The sequence below is a fragment of the Delphinapterus leucas genome, chromosome 6 (genome assembly GCF_059928025.1).
Source record: "Delphinapterus leucas isolate spDelLeu-1000000601 "Yukka" chromosome 6, BTC_Dleu_Yukka2, whole genome shotgun sequence".
NCBI lineage: Eukaryota > Metazoa > Chordata > Mammalia > Artiodactyla > Monodontidae > Delphinapterus > Delphinapterus leucas.
In genome coordinates this window covers 111,596,401-111,611,654 of record NC_143134.1, presented here as the reverse complement: position 1 = coordinate 111,611,654, position 15,254 = coordinate 111,596,401, and the positions used below count along the sequence as shown (strand labels likewise).

Sequence of the window (15,254 nt, the reverse complement as noted above, 5' to 3'; positions counted from 1 at the left end):
GCAGGCCCAGCGGCCATGGCTCACGGGCCCAGCCGCTCCGCGGCATGTGGGATCTTCCCGGACCAGGGCACGAACCCAGGTCCCCTGCATCGGCAGGCGGACTCTCAACCACTGTGCCACCAGAGAAGCCCTGGTTTCAATTTTAATACTAAGTCTTAGGCTTTTGTTAGAAAAGACCTTATGTCTGTGATGATATGGTCACCCTTTGTCAAAATTAGCTGGCCTCCAAAAAATATCTATGATATTTTACTAAAATGTTTAAAGGGACAACTAAATAACTTGTCAAGTACATAAAGCAATTATAGTGCATTGTCTTTACCATGTTAAATTCTATGGTTTCTCATAATCCAGAGATTTTAAAGTTTTTTTTAAAAATAACCTTATTATTCAAAGTATACCAGTAAAATATGCAGGAAATATTCTTACTTCTATTTTACAAATATTGGCTAAAATATAAACCATTAGTAAGACTTTTCAGAGTAGAGACAGAAAGAGACAAGAACCTAACTCCATCATCCAGCCACCTGACCACCTCTGGCCACATTTTAGGAAGACATACTCTAGAGAAATGTTTTCTTTTTAAGGACAAAACAAAACAATATGAAACAACAAATAGCTTTAGTGGAATATTTGCATAAAGGATTAAAGAAGAGGTAGAAAAAGGACTCTGAACCCCCTCAGCTCTCCCATCTTGCCACCTTGCTGTTAAGAAAGAAGAAAATAAAACAAGGAGAGAGAAAGAGTAAGAGGTTTGGAGAGCACCTTAGAGCAGGTTACTCTTGATTTGAAATATAATGAAATTCAATTACTTAAAAAAAATAAGTATATCATTCATCAATTGTTCTACTGAAAGCTACTACCTCCATCAAGCCCTAGGTTGTTTTGTTTTAAACACACACACACACACTTCATATATATGTGTGTGTGTGTATGTATATACACACATATGTATATATATAATACACATACATACACTCATATTATATATACACACACACATATAAACATATGTATTGCTCAGATTTGTGCATCAAACTAAAAGAGATTTTCAGAAAGGACTCTGAGGCTAAAAACGATGAGACATAATACCTAGAAAGAATGATATGCTCATCCCTATAGAACAAGCAAAGATCTCTTCATTTACTTACATGTTTTGGGTCTTTGGAATCCAGACTATCAATACCTATTTGCAGGTCCTTGATCTCCTTCTGCTTTTCAGCAATTTCTCCTCTTTGCTTTTCCATCTGCATTTCTAAATCCAGAGCTTCTTGGCGTAATTTATTTAGAAGCTGTATCCTACCACTCAACTGCTTGAAAAGAAAGTCTTTCTCCGCTTCTGAAATCTAATTCCCCCCCACCCCAACATACAATTAACAGAGGACAGCAACACTGATTTACAAATTTACAAAAAACAACTAGTACAATTTAAAAAGGTATTCCATGCTCTATCAGGTTTTTTTTAATAATAAAAGTAAAATGCAGGAGATACCTAGGCACTCCATTCATATCTTATACTTTTATCCTTATTATATGTAGAAAATTTTATTTTATAAAAGCTTATGAAAACAATAGCAGTAGAAATGAAGTTGTCATATTAGTATAAATAATTTATAAATTATTAATAATAATAACCATAATATTAATGGTAGCTGACTTTATATAGCACTTACCCTTGTATTAGAATATCAAGCCAACTGACAATGTAATGAAAAATTTAGGCTATATTATACTTACTCATTTAAAATAACTATTTTTTCCAAGCACATTTTGTAAGCATCCATTTACTTAAAAATTATGTACATTATTTACTTCTACCAATTTATCTATATAAAGCTTTCGCCAGTACTGTTATAAAACGTTATTTAATTATTAAAATCATTCTTAATAGCTCCATCCACCTCATCTCCCATTTTCAATCCATCTTTAAGTCCTGTCAATTCTACTGCCAGATTTTACCTAGTCTTCTTTCTCTCCATGTCCACCATCACCTTTGTAGTGCAAGCCATCATCATGTCTTGCCTGTACTAAACAACAGCCTCCTAACCGATGTACACATCTCCATTTTTTCCATCTCTCTCAACCCATTTCACTCTCATCAAGTAGCCAAAGTGACCTTATAAAAATACAAATAGGATCAGCCATGCTACCACCTAAAGTCCTTCAAAGGTTTCCCATTACATTCAGAATAAAATTCAAACCCCTTAAAATGGCCTATGATGCCTGGCATGAGCTTTAACCTCATCTTCCACCACTATACTCTCCCTCACCCTGCAGAGGACTCTTTAGTCTGAAGTCTTTTGCACACACTGTCACCTCTGCCTGGAATATGCTTGCCCTTAATTCTGCCTCACTGGCTCTTTTTCATCCTTTGGGTTTCAGCCTAAATGTCACTTCCTCAGTGAGGCCTTTGTGGGTTGCAGCAATCTACATCCTCTTTACTGTCTCTCCTAATTTTCTTTTTCTTTCCCCCCTAGAACTTATGTTGTTTAACTATACATTTCTTTTAAACTTATTTTTACTTATTTTTTGCCTACTTCCTGCCCATGAGAGAGGAACACATCCGTTTTTTTCATTACTCAGGGCCCAGCTCAGTCAGCAACTGCCACATAAACTTGAATCAATTTCTAGTTACTAAATAATTTGAAACTAACGACACAGGGTTATCTTTTTAAAAGAATATATAATTTGGACTTCACCTTCTTTTCTTCCTACTATGGTATGAATACATTACCATCACAATTTTCAAATACTGATTTTTAAAAGTTGCAAATAACTAAAACCTTTTACTTACTTAAAAACTAAAATGTCAAAATACTTCCTTTTTTGAACTTTCTCCCTATGCAACTACATCATGGGTTTGAGCTGCTTGCTTCTTCATGACATCATCTTTATGTATACCATATTTTATATCATTTATATTTTTGCTACTCATGTTTAATAATGTTCATTGTAGAGGTGTTTTCTGGCTCTTAATCTAGGTTCCAGGATCTTAAAGGTGGTGAGTGCTTAATTAAATTAGGAGAGATATATTAGGAAGCAGCTTCCCTGGGTAAACTGGACACTTTCATAATACAGTAGACTGAATATATCTTTTTACATAAACGGTTAAGTAACGTGTATCTATACACTCTATTAAATGCTAATAGGATGTCATCCTGAATGGAAGGAAATGAAATTGGAAAACGCTAGAACCATATCTGACTCTGAAATTTGTTATTCCGTAATTAATTAGGCAGCACTGATATAAAGCTTTTTTTACACGGTTATGAAGAGGGAAACACATTTCATTTTTGGTATTTTCTCTTAGCAAAGCAGCTTTACTTTTACTTACTTTTTTAAGTTGTATAGCTTCTTCCAGTTGTTTAAATTCTCCAGTAGCTCTTAAAATTTGTTGTTCTGCCTTTTCTATTTCATCATGCAGTTCTGATAGTCGAGCTTGTGCTGCAAATTTAAAAACCATGCACACAGGCACACAAGAAAAATCTTGAATTCTCAAATTTCTACCTTTTTCTTAGCAATAACTTCCTCCAATTAAATTCTGCAATTATACAACACAGGAATAAAAAAAAAAGTAATTTCTTATGATTGTCTTCCTATTAGTTAATCTCTAGAATAGTTTCATGATATGCCATAGAGCTATAATTGATCCATTTATTTGTAAAATCCTAACATAAAAGGGGCTCTACTTGATACTCCCAACATGAAAGAACTCTTTTGAAAGAATAAGGATTTTATTTGTAAATATGTGCTTACATGTCACCAAGTTATAATTAGGTTTAGAGTATTAAAAACCTGTGTTAGAGACAAATGCTTTATGATGGGATTCAATATCAAGAAATTCACTACTGATTTGGTAATCCCAAATCAGTGACTTTCCACCTCAAATTCCTGATTTCTTTCTCCCTCCCTGCCTCCTATAAAACTATGAGCCCCTTGAGGCTGGTGTGATTTAGTTTCGCTTTCCCCTTCCAGAGCCTTGCATATAGTATACGCAGGCACGGACAATTCGGCCTCTTTTCTCCCCTCTCCAAGTCAACCGCTATTGGCCTTCCATGTATTCCATTTAGCTGCCAACCAAGGGAAGATGGGCTACTCATCTCATTGCTTGAGATCCCCACAATGGGTCATGATTACTAGTGAGATGAATGAACTCAGGTCTGCTTTCTCCTTCCACCATATGCATACAGCTAAGTGAGGAAGTGGGTCCAAAGTTTGCCATTTGGAAGGTCTCTAAGTGTCCCCTTGGATTGATTTCTTCCTCTTTGTGACTTGCCAGGAAGTGATAAGATTCCTTGAATTAGATGACTGGGGGCGGGGTGCGGTTGACGAGGTGGAGTGTGGGGCAGGTCAAGAAGAGTCAGAGGCCAGCCTCAGGCCTAAGCCTAAGGAGAGTGCACTGATCCAGTTTATCCAAAGCACTACTTTAGGTTTTGGCGACATGTATAGGGATCAATAACCTTACTTGCTTCAATTATTACTAATTATGTCTTTGAATGTGTAAGTCCAATGGTGAGGAGCACCTGTTGGCAGGATGAAATTTAAGCATTCTTGGAGCCCCTGGACATGCTACTATCAAATAACGGTCAAAAACCCCATTCTTCATAACAGGAATCATTAAAAAATAATCTGCTCAATGAATCACTGCTTTTGTTTTAGACGTCTCATGTAAACAACAATATAATAAATAACTTTAGCATGTTTAACTAGAAGAATTAAAAAACAAAATTTGTTTATATATTCAATTCTTTTGTATTTTTAAAGAATTTAAAGTAACTTTTTTTAACCTGCACTTATTTTGTTTTCTTTGTCTTCCAGTCGTGTGTCCAGTGGCGTATGGGCTCTCAAGTTCACATGTTCATTTCTAAGTTGTTCCCCTTCATCTGGATCCATCCTCTTGATCTCTACTAGCTGGGCATTATCGGTAATATAACTCTCTGTGGCAAACATATTTCTCTTGTATCTGGATTTGCCAATGTAAGGGCTTTCGTCTGGGGCTTTATCAATGTCAACATACTAGAAACAAAATAAATAAATCTTATGACTTAATAAGTAACTGCTATGCAGTCGAGTGACATTATTCATTTTATTAATGAAGAATATATCACAGAATTGCCTAAATAGTAATCCTACACACATAGAAGTTTAAAAAAATATATAATTCTTTTATCTTATTCTTAATATACTAAAAAGGAACTAGAACAAAAAATGGTCTCAAAAGGATTACTCCTCCTATCCCCAAACAGTGAGCTGGATTGACTAAGAAAGTGCCTACAGTTATGTGGTTTTTGTTGTTGTTTTTAGCACTGCTGTATCTCTCAGATCAGAAATCTACATGTTTTATTTTGGTTTCTTGGCTGATATATAAGTAAAATATCAGTCTAATAAATTTTAAATGTTGAATTTTTACTAAAATAATTTTTCATAAAAATTTAGTATTTACTAAATACTAAATTTTTACTAAATCATATTTGATATGACATTTTATTATGATATATTATTTTATATGATACTGACTGGAGCCTGGAAGTTAAACAGTTCCCTGTTGCAGTGGCATTTATGGTATTTGTACAAATAATGGTTGACTAATAGTGAACCCACTGATTATTGAAAAAACAATGTAGGGAGATGCCTATTCCATGGTCACTGAAGCAGGCAGTGCACTTTTCCTGGAGGTGTGGATTTAAGGAAGCTGATCAACCACACTCTTGAGTGAGGTAACAGGATTAGAAGGGCTGCTTATGGTTACGAATATGGATGTGGGCAAATATCCTCTTGGGGCTTTTAACCTCTTTTGGACACTGCTCTACCTCACTGAGCCAAATAATTCACAGATTCAACCAAAATACTCTGCTGGTATCTTAAGAAAAACATGGGGTGGTTATTGATAAAATCATTTGAACATCTCCACCACCCTGCCCTCCCCTGCCCCATTCTATGCTGGCTTTAACTGTGGATTACTACAAAATCAAAATAACTCACCTCTGATGGATAATAATTCAGTGGCTCAAATTTAGCATCAATTTTATAAAAAGCCAATTCCTGTTCCAGTTCATACTGTTTCTGACATGCTCGAGTTAGCTCCATGGTCTTCTGTCTTAGCTATTGGCCCAATTTGATATGAAACAACACATAGATTCAGTAAGTTGGTATAAAGGTACAGTGGTGTGGCAAGCTCTAATTATAACTGATAATTAGATTTTTAAAAATCCCACAGCAAATAGAATAACATTAAGAGCATTTTATCTTAATTCTAAAGTATTACAAAGAATGAAATACAAAATTATCATTTCATAAGAGATCACATAAAAGACCTTTGAAGTTTATATGTTATTTCAGGATACAATGAATAAAAGTTTTAAAAATCATTTAAATTTGCTTTATCCAAACATGAAAATAACTCTGTATCAATTATTTTTAAGTAACTAGTCTACTAAGTACCTGCTTCCTGATTTCCCAATAACTGGTACTAATTTATTTAACTGACTCATGATAGTTTCAAATCATGGATAGAAATGATATTTGACACTTATTACTAAGAAATTAGAAGGAGTGAGAAGGATGAAAATAGGAGATTGGTTTTAATTGTTGTACTGATGTTGCTGTAGTATTTTGGCTAATGGCATCTCAGTTTTAAGTGTTCAGAACATTATTCTTTGTAATGGAGGATAAGGGATGTGAATAAGCTCAATCAGATCCAAATATAGGATATTAAATTTTTAATAAAATAATCCTACTGTAATTACAACTTTTCAGTTATTCTTAGAAATTTTAGGAGCTAGAAGAAAAATCATCTAATCTAACCCTCTGAATTTATAAATAAAGAAACTGAGTCCCAGATTGGTGAACTGACTTGTCAAAAGTTACATCATTAGATTAGTGGCAGAAGTTAAATATTTTATTAACTACCAGTACCAGTCCCCTTTCTACTAAAGCAATCCTTGAGTTCATTTCAAAGGTCCACTAAGTGATTTCTGCTTTTTCATTCCCCCCAGCATCTGACAGTAGATACCAGACAAAAAAAGGCATGCAGAAACACTTCTTTAATATAAAAATGCAAGCTGAAGAAAATAAAACATAAACGAACATGAACATTTTACAAGGCCCGTGAAATCAAAGTCGTGCATGATTTAGCTTTCAGTCACCTCCTGATTATCCAGCTAAGTGGAAGTAAGGCTAACCTGGATAACAGGTAATTCTGACTGAGTACTCGCTGTATGCCAGACACCATGCTAAGCATTTGACATACGCCATCTCACTGAATCTTCACAACTACCCTATGAGATGATAAACGCTGTACAGAGAGGTTAAATAACTTGTCCAATTGCACAGCTGGTAGTGGAAGAGGCAGAGTTCAGTTCCAAGTTTCCCAATTTCAAATCCGACACTCTATTATACTACACTGCCTTCGATGTCCTGCTGCAGGGTGTCAAGCACATTACCCACATTGATGCTTTCACTGAATGCTCACAAGTCCCTGAGTCCCCAGAAGGCAACTCACAACCGACAATGTCAACTAATCTTGCGCTTCTCTCCCTAAAGATCAGTGGCAGTGGGGACAAACAAAGGCAAATGTGACTGAACAGTGGAGGCTATAGGGACTGGTCTCCACAGGCAAATACAGTTGACCCTTGAACAACGTCGGTTCGAACTGAGCAGGTTCACTTACACATACTTTTCAATAGTAAATACTATAGTACTAGACAGTTGGTGGTTGTTTGAATCTGTGGATGCCGAGGAGCTAAGGATATTGAGGACCAACTATAAGTTATACGTGGACTAACCCCTGTGTTGTTCAAGGCTCAACTTTAATAATGAATACTCTGTGCATCTTAAAGTACTTTTGTGTCTTTTACAGCAGTAGGCTTAGCATATAGTAAGCATTCAATAAATGTCCTTTGAAGAAATGCACAAATGGGAGCAAAGTGGGAGTCAAAGCCCGGGAAAGTATTAGCTGTGGATAATCAAGAGCTGACTGCAGTTAACATATTTACCAATAGGAAAAATGATACAAATTCTTTCCCCCACATTCAAATTCACTCTCCTATGTAAACAATCATTAAAAAAAATTATACATACACACAAGCACATTTCTCAAAAGGCGAGCCAGTTTCAAAACTTAAAATGTACATAAGGATATTAATACAAGTTTTCATGCAAACCATGAAAAACATAGTATACAATTCAGTCCTGAACAAACTACCTTTAAGGAAGAATAAAGAATCAGCAAAGGGTCTGCAAGAAACCAAAACAAGGGCTAAAAGGAGAAAGAAGCAAACAGATACCATCACCTGGAGAATTCTAGAGAGTGAGGCTATAACAACATAAGCTGCTCTTTACTGACAACTTACCTTAGGAAGATATGGTTATTAATACCTGCATTATTCTTACATGGACACATTTTATCATCATTCTAATGGAGTTTCATATTTACCACCTTCCATTATTTAGCTTGATTCATTTCAAATCATTTTCATGTTCATAACCTCACTTAGTCCTCACAACTCTGTGGGGCTGGCAGGACAGGTAAATCATCCTCATTTTAAAAATGAGGAAACAAGTACAGGAGTTTAAATAACTTGCAAAAAGACAATGAGTAACATTAATATTAAAGTTAACATTTGTTGGTGGCAGGAGAGGGGGACTACTACAGGTTAAATGGCCACCAGAAGTTTTCCTTCAATGTTACAATGCTTCATTTATAAGTTAATTGACTTACTATATGAGGAATTATTATATGAAACTAGAAAACATTATACAACTATAGGTGATATTATCACCAGATATTCTGCATAAGATAATGGAAAATGTTTTTCAAATGTAGGCTCTTGGAATAAGACACAGAATTTTTTTTTTTTAACATGGAATAGTCCTTTGGAATAATAAAAGAACTGGCAAAACAATATGAATTTGAAGAAGAAATACAAAATAGCTAAGAAATACATATGCAGTACTCAGCTCTCCAATGCCTAAAGAAATGCGAAATTAAAGCAATGAGATTCCATTTTTTTCTATCCTATATACAAGTTCAAAATAATACTATCAAGTGGGGGTGGGCTCTTTCACCCACTGCTATAGAAGTGTGAAGCAGTTATAAGCTTTTTGAGGGGTAACATTAATAGCTATCAAAATTTAAAACTTATAGTGGTTATGCTAAGGAAGTACTAGTATGAATGTGTAAGGTATATATATATAAAGGTTTTCTCTATAGTATTGTTTCTAATAACAAAAAAGTGGAAGCAACTTAAATATTCATCAATAAGAGAAGGTTAAATAAATCATGGAAAATCCGTATAGTGGAACACAATATACACTTTGAAAAGAATTTATGTGTGTGTGTATATATGTGTGCACACATATACACGTGTATGTATTTTTTTAACTTGGACAGCTGTCCAATGATATACTGTTTTGTAAAAAATAAGATGGTAGAATTTTAAAAAATATATAGTAAAATTTTTTTAAATCACAAAACATTCAAAAATATATATAATTACATATACACTATGTAATTATATATATATATTGTATAAGCATAGAAAACAAAAAGGATACATATTAACCTCCAAGGAATGTGGCAGGGGAAGAGTGAAACCTTCATTTTCTAGTGTATACATTTGTGTTGTCTGAATTTGTTATAATAAACATATAGTAACTTTGTATATAAAGTGTTTTTAAATAGTTAATGATAAAAGTAACATAATGACTCAAAAAGAGCACAGTCTGTCTTCTAACTGAAAACAGTTACAGGAAAAAAAAACGAACAAAAACTGTTGACAGTTTACAAAACATTTATTTACAGCATAAACATATCAACATAATAAACGAACAAAAGAGAAAACTAGGCAACTATAATAATCCATAATTTTGGGATAGCACACAAATATAAAATAAAATATTTTGCCATGATTTTCAATGGGTTGACTTAACGTGCACCAGGGAGTCAGCATATGGAAATCATAATGTTTTTTTGTCTTAATAATACAAGATGAATTCTACACTATGAAAAAGATCAATAACTCAGGAAAATTTATTAAATGTTCACAAATATCAAGTGATACCAAAGTAAGTACTGTGCTTATTTTAAGTACTGTTTTATTTTTGTATTTAAAATACAACTGTTAAGTGATGGCACAAAGAGTTCACTGCTAAAATAAAACTGATTGTAATATGTCTTCAATGATTTAATTACTCATCATTCCACTCTATTATGGAATGGAGTGCAACAGATCTATGCATATTATAAGACCATTGATAATCACTGGATTATTAACATCATATATAATATGCCTTCAGAATACAGCAGACATATTTGAAAACTACCTTCAAATAAGAGCCATATGAAGGAAGCCACAAATGCTCCGAATGTTTGACTAACAGAGCTGGGAAAGCTGCCCTGTCTTTTATCGTGTCCCCCTGACAAAGAAGAGCTCAAGAAAGAGGTAATTAAGTAGTATTTGGATTTCAAGTAACAATTTCCCTCTCTATACAGAGGAGGGAACGCTTTTTTTTCTTGCTTAAAAATGTAAGTGCTTAGGCAGAATTCTTGTCAACAAATCAAGTAACTAAGCCAGAATGCCAATCTTGAAAGGGGGATGCAAAAAAAAAAAAAAAAAAAGATAACTGTATCAAGGATTCTGCTAATTATATGAGAAATACAATTCTCTAAGTTATGCACAGATCAGAAAAAGAACTGTCAAAAGAAAAAGAAAAGAGAGTACCAATAGCTATTTTTTTCTTCAAGGAAAATAGACTAATAATTTTACAGAATCAAATTATCAAGGTTGAAAAGGGCTTTTAGGGTGATTTAGTCCATCTCCCTGACCAATGTTTTTTTTATCTTTTCCCTAAACCCTGAGCACATGGCCTGTTTCAGTGATAGCAAACACATTCCAGAGTTATCACATTTTATCTCAAGACAGCTATTATATAGATTTCTTCTTCATTACTAAATGAAAAACTGTTTTCCTATAATTCTATTTGCCATTTCTTAATTTTAACTCTTGGTACCTTCATCAATAACTCCAGTCCCTCTTCCATGAAACAGTCCTTTGACTATCCGAAGGCAATTGTCACAGCTCACTGGGTCTCCTCTTCTCCAGCCTGGACACCCCTGTTGCTTTGGCCACTTCTCAGACATGGTCTCAAGACCTTTGAAGCCTCTGGGTCAGGTACCTTCTGAAGATATGCTATCTAGTCTGTCTAAATCTTTCTCTTTTAAGATATCTTTTTTACCTATTTTAACCGTAAAGCCAAATTATTTAAAATTTAAACATTAAAGATATGCATATATGGCAATTTGAAAGTACTCTATAATTCTACTCCCCTAAAATAACTGCTGTCAAGAATTTGGTATACATTCTACCATTTGACTTACACATACTTATACTATTATATACTTCCTTTATATATAGGACCATACTTGATATACAGCTTGCTTTTTTTCATATAGCAATATATGTTAGACATCTTTCCATATGAGGATATACAGCTCTGCCTTCCTTTGATAAGAACACTATTATTCTACCACATGGATATCTACTGAGGGACATTTTAGTTATTCTCAATATTTTGCTAATATAGACAATAATGTAGTCAATGTCCTTGTATATATATGTGTATATGTATATTTATATACATATACGCATGTATCTACATATATGTCTTTATACATTCTTGTACCATTTCTACAGACTATATTATTAGAAATATATATTATATTATACTATAACTTACATAATAACCAATAAATAATATAAATATTATATACAATATTTCCAATATACAGGACATAGGGTACATCCATTTAAATTTGGATAATTTTGCCAAATTGCTTTCTAAAAGTTTTTGCCAACGTACAGCCTCACCAACGGTGTTGTTGTCTAAAAAAATACAGACATCTAAGGGCAGTCTGACCAACTCCCCACGGTGTGGGGCTTCATCTTCCTCATTTGTTCTGGATATCATACTTTCACATAACACAGCTCAAGACAGTATGCATCTTTTGGGCAACCATACCATAGAGTGTGCAGTCAACTACAACCTGTCAAACCAGTTGCACATATTTCTGTTAAACCACATCTTCCCCATTTTATAGTCAGGAAGTTGTGTTTTTAGACCTAAGAACAAAGAATTTTCTATTTCAAGAGAATATAGTCAAGGCAATGTAAAATACGGACTTACCAGTTCATTTTTCGTGTTTAGGTTACTCTCTAGCTCCTCACAGCTCTGTTTTTGTAACATGGCCTCCTCTTTTAACGATTTGTTCAACTTATCTTGATTTTTAATTTCCTCGAGGAACCTTGTTTGTTTGCTTTTAAGCTCTTCAGTTTCCATCACCTTCTTCTCCAGGTCTCTTTCCAGTCTTTCTACCTCTTCTGCTAGTACAAATTTAATAGTTTATTGATCATTATATTTTCTATTTGAAGAAACATAAGACTATTTCTCAAATAATAGCAAAAGAAGTCTTAGAATAGTATATATACAATTCTACTTTTAAGATTATTCACTATGGTTTTGGAAAAAAAGATTATTTTGAGCTAGAAAGTGATTTCTATTAAGAGGTAAGAAGGTATTACCATGTGGATAACAATTTTAAAAGATAACACAAAAATAAGGTGACTACAGGTGCGTGGGTTTATCTCTGGGCTTTCTATCCTGTTCCGTTGATCTATATTTCTGTTTTTGTGCCAGTACCATAATGTCTTGATTACTGTAGCTTTGTAGTATAGTCTGAAGTCTGGGAGCCTGATTCCTCCAGCTCCATTTTTCTTTCTCAAGATTGCTTTGGGGCTTCCCTGGTGGCGCAGTGGTTAAGAATCTGCCTGCCAATGAAGGTGACACGGGTTTGGGCCCTGGCCTGGGAAGATCCCACACGCCGTGGAGCAACTAAGTCTGTGCACCACAACTACTGAGCCTGCGCTCTAGAGCCCGCGAGCCACAACTACTGAGCCTGCGTGCCACAACTACTGAAGCCTGCATGCCTAGAGCCCGTGCTCCGCAACAAGAGAAGCCACTGCAATGAGAAGCCCATGCACCGCAACAAAGGGTAGCCCCCGCTCGCTGCAACTAGAGAAAGGCCGCGCGCAGCAACAAAGACCCAATGCAGCCAAAAATAAATAAATAAAAAATAAATTTAAAATTAAAAAAAGGGCTTCCCTGGTGGCGCAGTGGTTGAGAGTCTGCCTGCCAGTGCAGGGGACATGGGTTCGAGCCCTGGTCTGGGAGGATCCCACATGCCGCGGAGCAACTGGGCGCATGAGCCACAACTACTGAGCCTGCGCGTCTGGAGCCTGTGCTCCGCAACAAGAGAGGCCGCGATAGTGAGAGGCCTGCGCACCGCGATGAAGAGTGGCCCCCACTCGCTACAACTAGAGAAAGCCCTCACACAGAAATGAAGACCCAACACAGCAAAAATAAATAAATAAATTAATTAATTAAAGAAAATTTAAAAAAAACTTCTTAAAAAAAAGATTGCTTTGGCTATTTGGGGTCTTTTGTGTTTCCATACAAATTGTGAAATTTTTTGTTCTAGTCCTGTGAAAAATGCCAGTGGTAGGTTGATAGGGATTGCATTGAATCTGTAGATTGCTTTGGGTAGTATAGTCATTTTCACAATGTTGATTCTTCTAATCCAAGAACATGGTATACCTCTCCATCTGTTTGTATCATCTTTAATTTCTTTCATCAGTGTCTTATAGTTTTCTGCATACAGGTCTTTTGTCTCCTTAGGTAGGTTTATTCCTAGGTATTTTATGCTTTTTGTTGCAATGGTAAATGGGAGTGTTTCCTTAATTTCTCTTTCAGATTTTTCATCATTAGTGTATAGGAATGCAAGAGATTTCTGTGCATTAATTTTGTATCTTGCTACTTTACCAAATTCATTGATTAGCTCTAATAGTTTTCTGGTAGCATCTTTAGGATTCTCTATGTATAGTATCATGTCATCTGCAAACAGTGACAGCTTTACTTCATCTTTTCCAATTTGGATTCCTTTTGTTTCTTTTTCTTCTCTGATTGCTGTGGCTAAAACTTCCAAAACTATGTTGAATAACAGTGGTGAGAGTGGACAACCTTGTCTTGTTCCTGATCTTAGAGGAAATGGTTTCAGTTTTTCACCATTGAGAATGATGTTGGCTGTGGGTTTGTCATATATGGCCTTTATTATGTTGAGGTAAGCTCCCTCTATGCCTACTTTCTAGAGGGTTTTTATCACAAATGGGTGTTGAATTTTGTCGAAAATTTTTTCCACCTGCATGCTTTTATTCACACCTTCTCCCTGGAACTGTCTTCCTCTATCTCCTACTGGCGTATTTTGCATCCTCCAGGTCTTAGTTTTAAAAACTATTCTGAGAAGCCTGCCCTGACTCTACCCTCCCCAGGTTGGACACTTCTCAGGGATGCTATGATGCCACCCTGCACCTCTGACGCAGTCCTCATCACAGAGGGAGTTGGAAAATGTGATCAAATAGCTTGGCTGTCTGCCTTCTCCACTAAAGTTTTGCGAAAACAGAAATTGCATCTATCTGTATTACCACTGGGTCCCAAGAGCTCAGCATCACTAAAAGCTCTTAATTAACATCCAAAGTTGTGAATGAATTATAAGTACTTTAAACATTTCCCCAAACAGTATATTTATATAATGACTTCCCTTTGCATTATTTATATTTTTTAATGATTCCAAAACATCAACTTCTGGGTAACAAATGTTGAGTTAGTGGGATCCGAAACAAATAAAAATCTACCATTTCTCAAGTATTGGATCAAACCATATGAAACTGTTGTTTTTATAAGTCAAAATGGACTAACATCAATTTCAAATGGTTGAACATACAGGCTCATGCCCTAACATTATCATGTTAGGCTATTTCATACCTTCCTCTTCCCTTCAAACCTCCCATACTCCTTCTATTTTCTTTTTTTTCCAATCTTTTTTTTAAAATTAATTTTTATTGGAGTATAGTTGCTTTGCAATGTTGTACTCCTTCTATTTTCTTTCTCAGCTGATGACCTCTTATTTTATTGAGAAAACAGACCCCACCAGTGGGAACTTCCTCATCTTCCTACCACCAAGGCAACAAAACTACCCATACCTACAGACATCTTCTCTCCCTTCTGATGGAGAAAGTGTCCCATCCCTCTTATCAATAGACAATCTTTCCTCTTTTTTTCTAATCTCATCTCCTGTCTTCTCAAGAACCAAAAGAACTAAGCCACGATTTGTCTCTCCACTCCGCTCTTGAATATTTTCTGTTGCT

The 15,254-nt window shown here is 35.2% G+C and overlaps 1 protein-coding gene across 9 annotated transcripts in view; it reads right to left on the bottom strand.

Moving 5' to 3' along the window:
- The window catches only part of CNTRL (centriolin), an 88,265-nt gene that overhangs the window by 54,426 nt on the left and 18,585 nt on the right, over positions 1-15,254 (bottom strand). For 6 of the 9 annotated variants that reach the window (XR_016393631.1, XM_022578855.3, XM_022578859.3 and 3 more), the window contains exons 7-11: positions 12,181-12,377; positions 5,980-6,099; positions 4,785-5,013; positions 3,332-3,441; positions 1,149-1,343 (exon numbers count right to left, since the gene is read on the bottom strand). Coding sequence is in view for 8 of the 9 variants with exons in the window: in XM_022578855.3 (XP_022434563.2) it covers positions 1,149-1,343; positions 3,332-3,441; positions 4,785-5,013; positions 5,980-6,099; positions 12,181-12,377 (851 nt within the window). In the remaining variant the exon portion in view is untranslated. The remainder of the gene's footprint in view (positions 1-1,148; positions 1,344-3,331; positions 3,442-4,784; positions 5,014-5,979; positions 6,100-12,180; positions 12,378-15,254) is intronic. The other 3 variants (XM_022578860.3, XM_022578856.3, XM_089913684.1) reach the window with 1 other exon arrangement.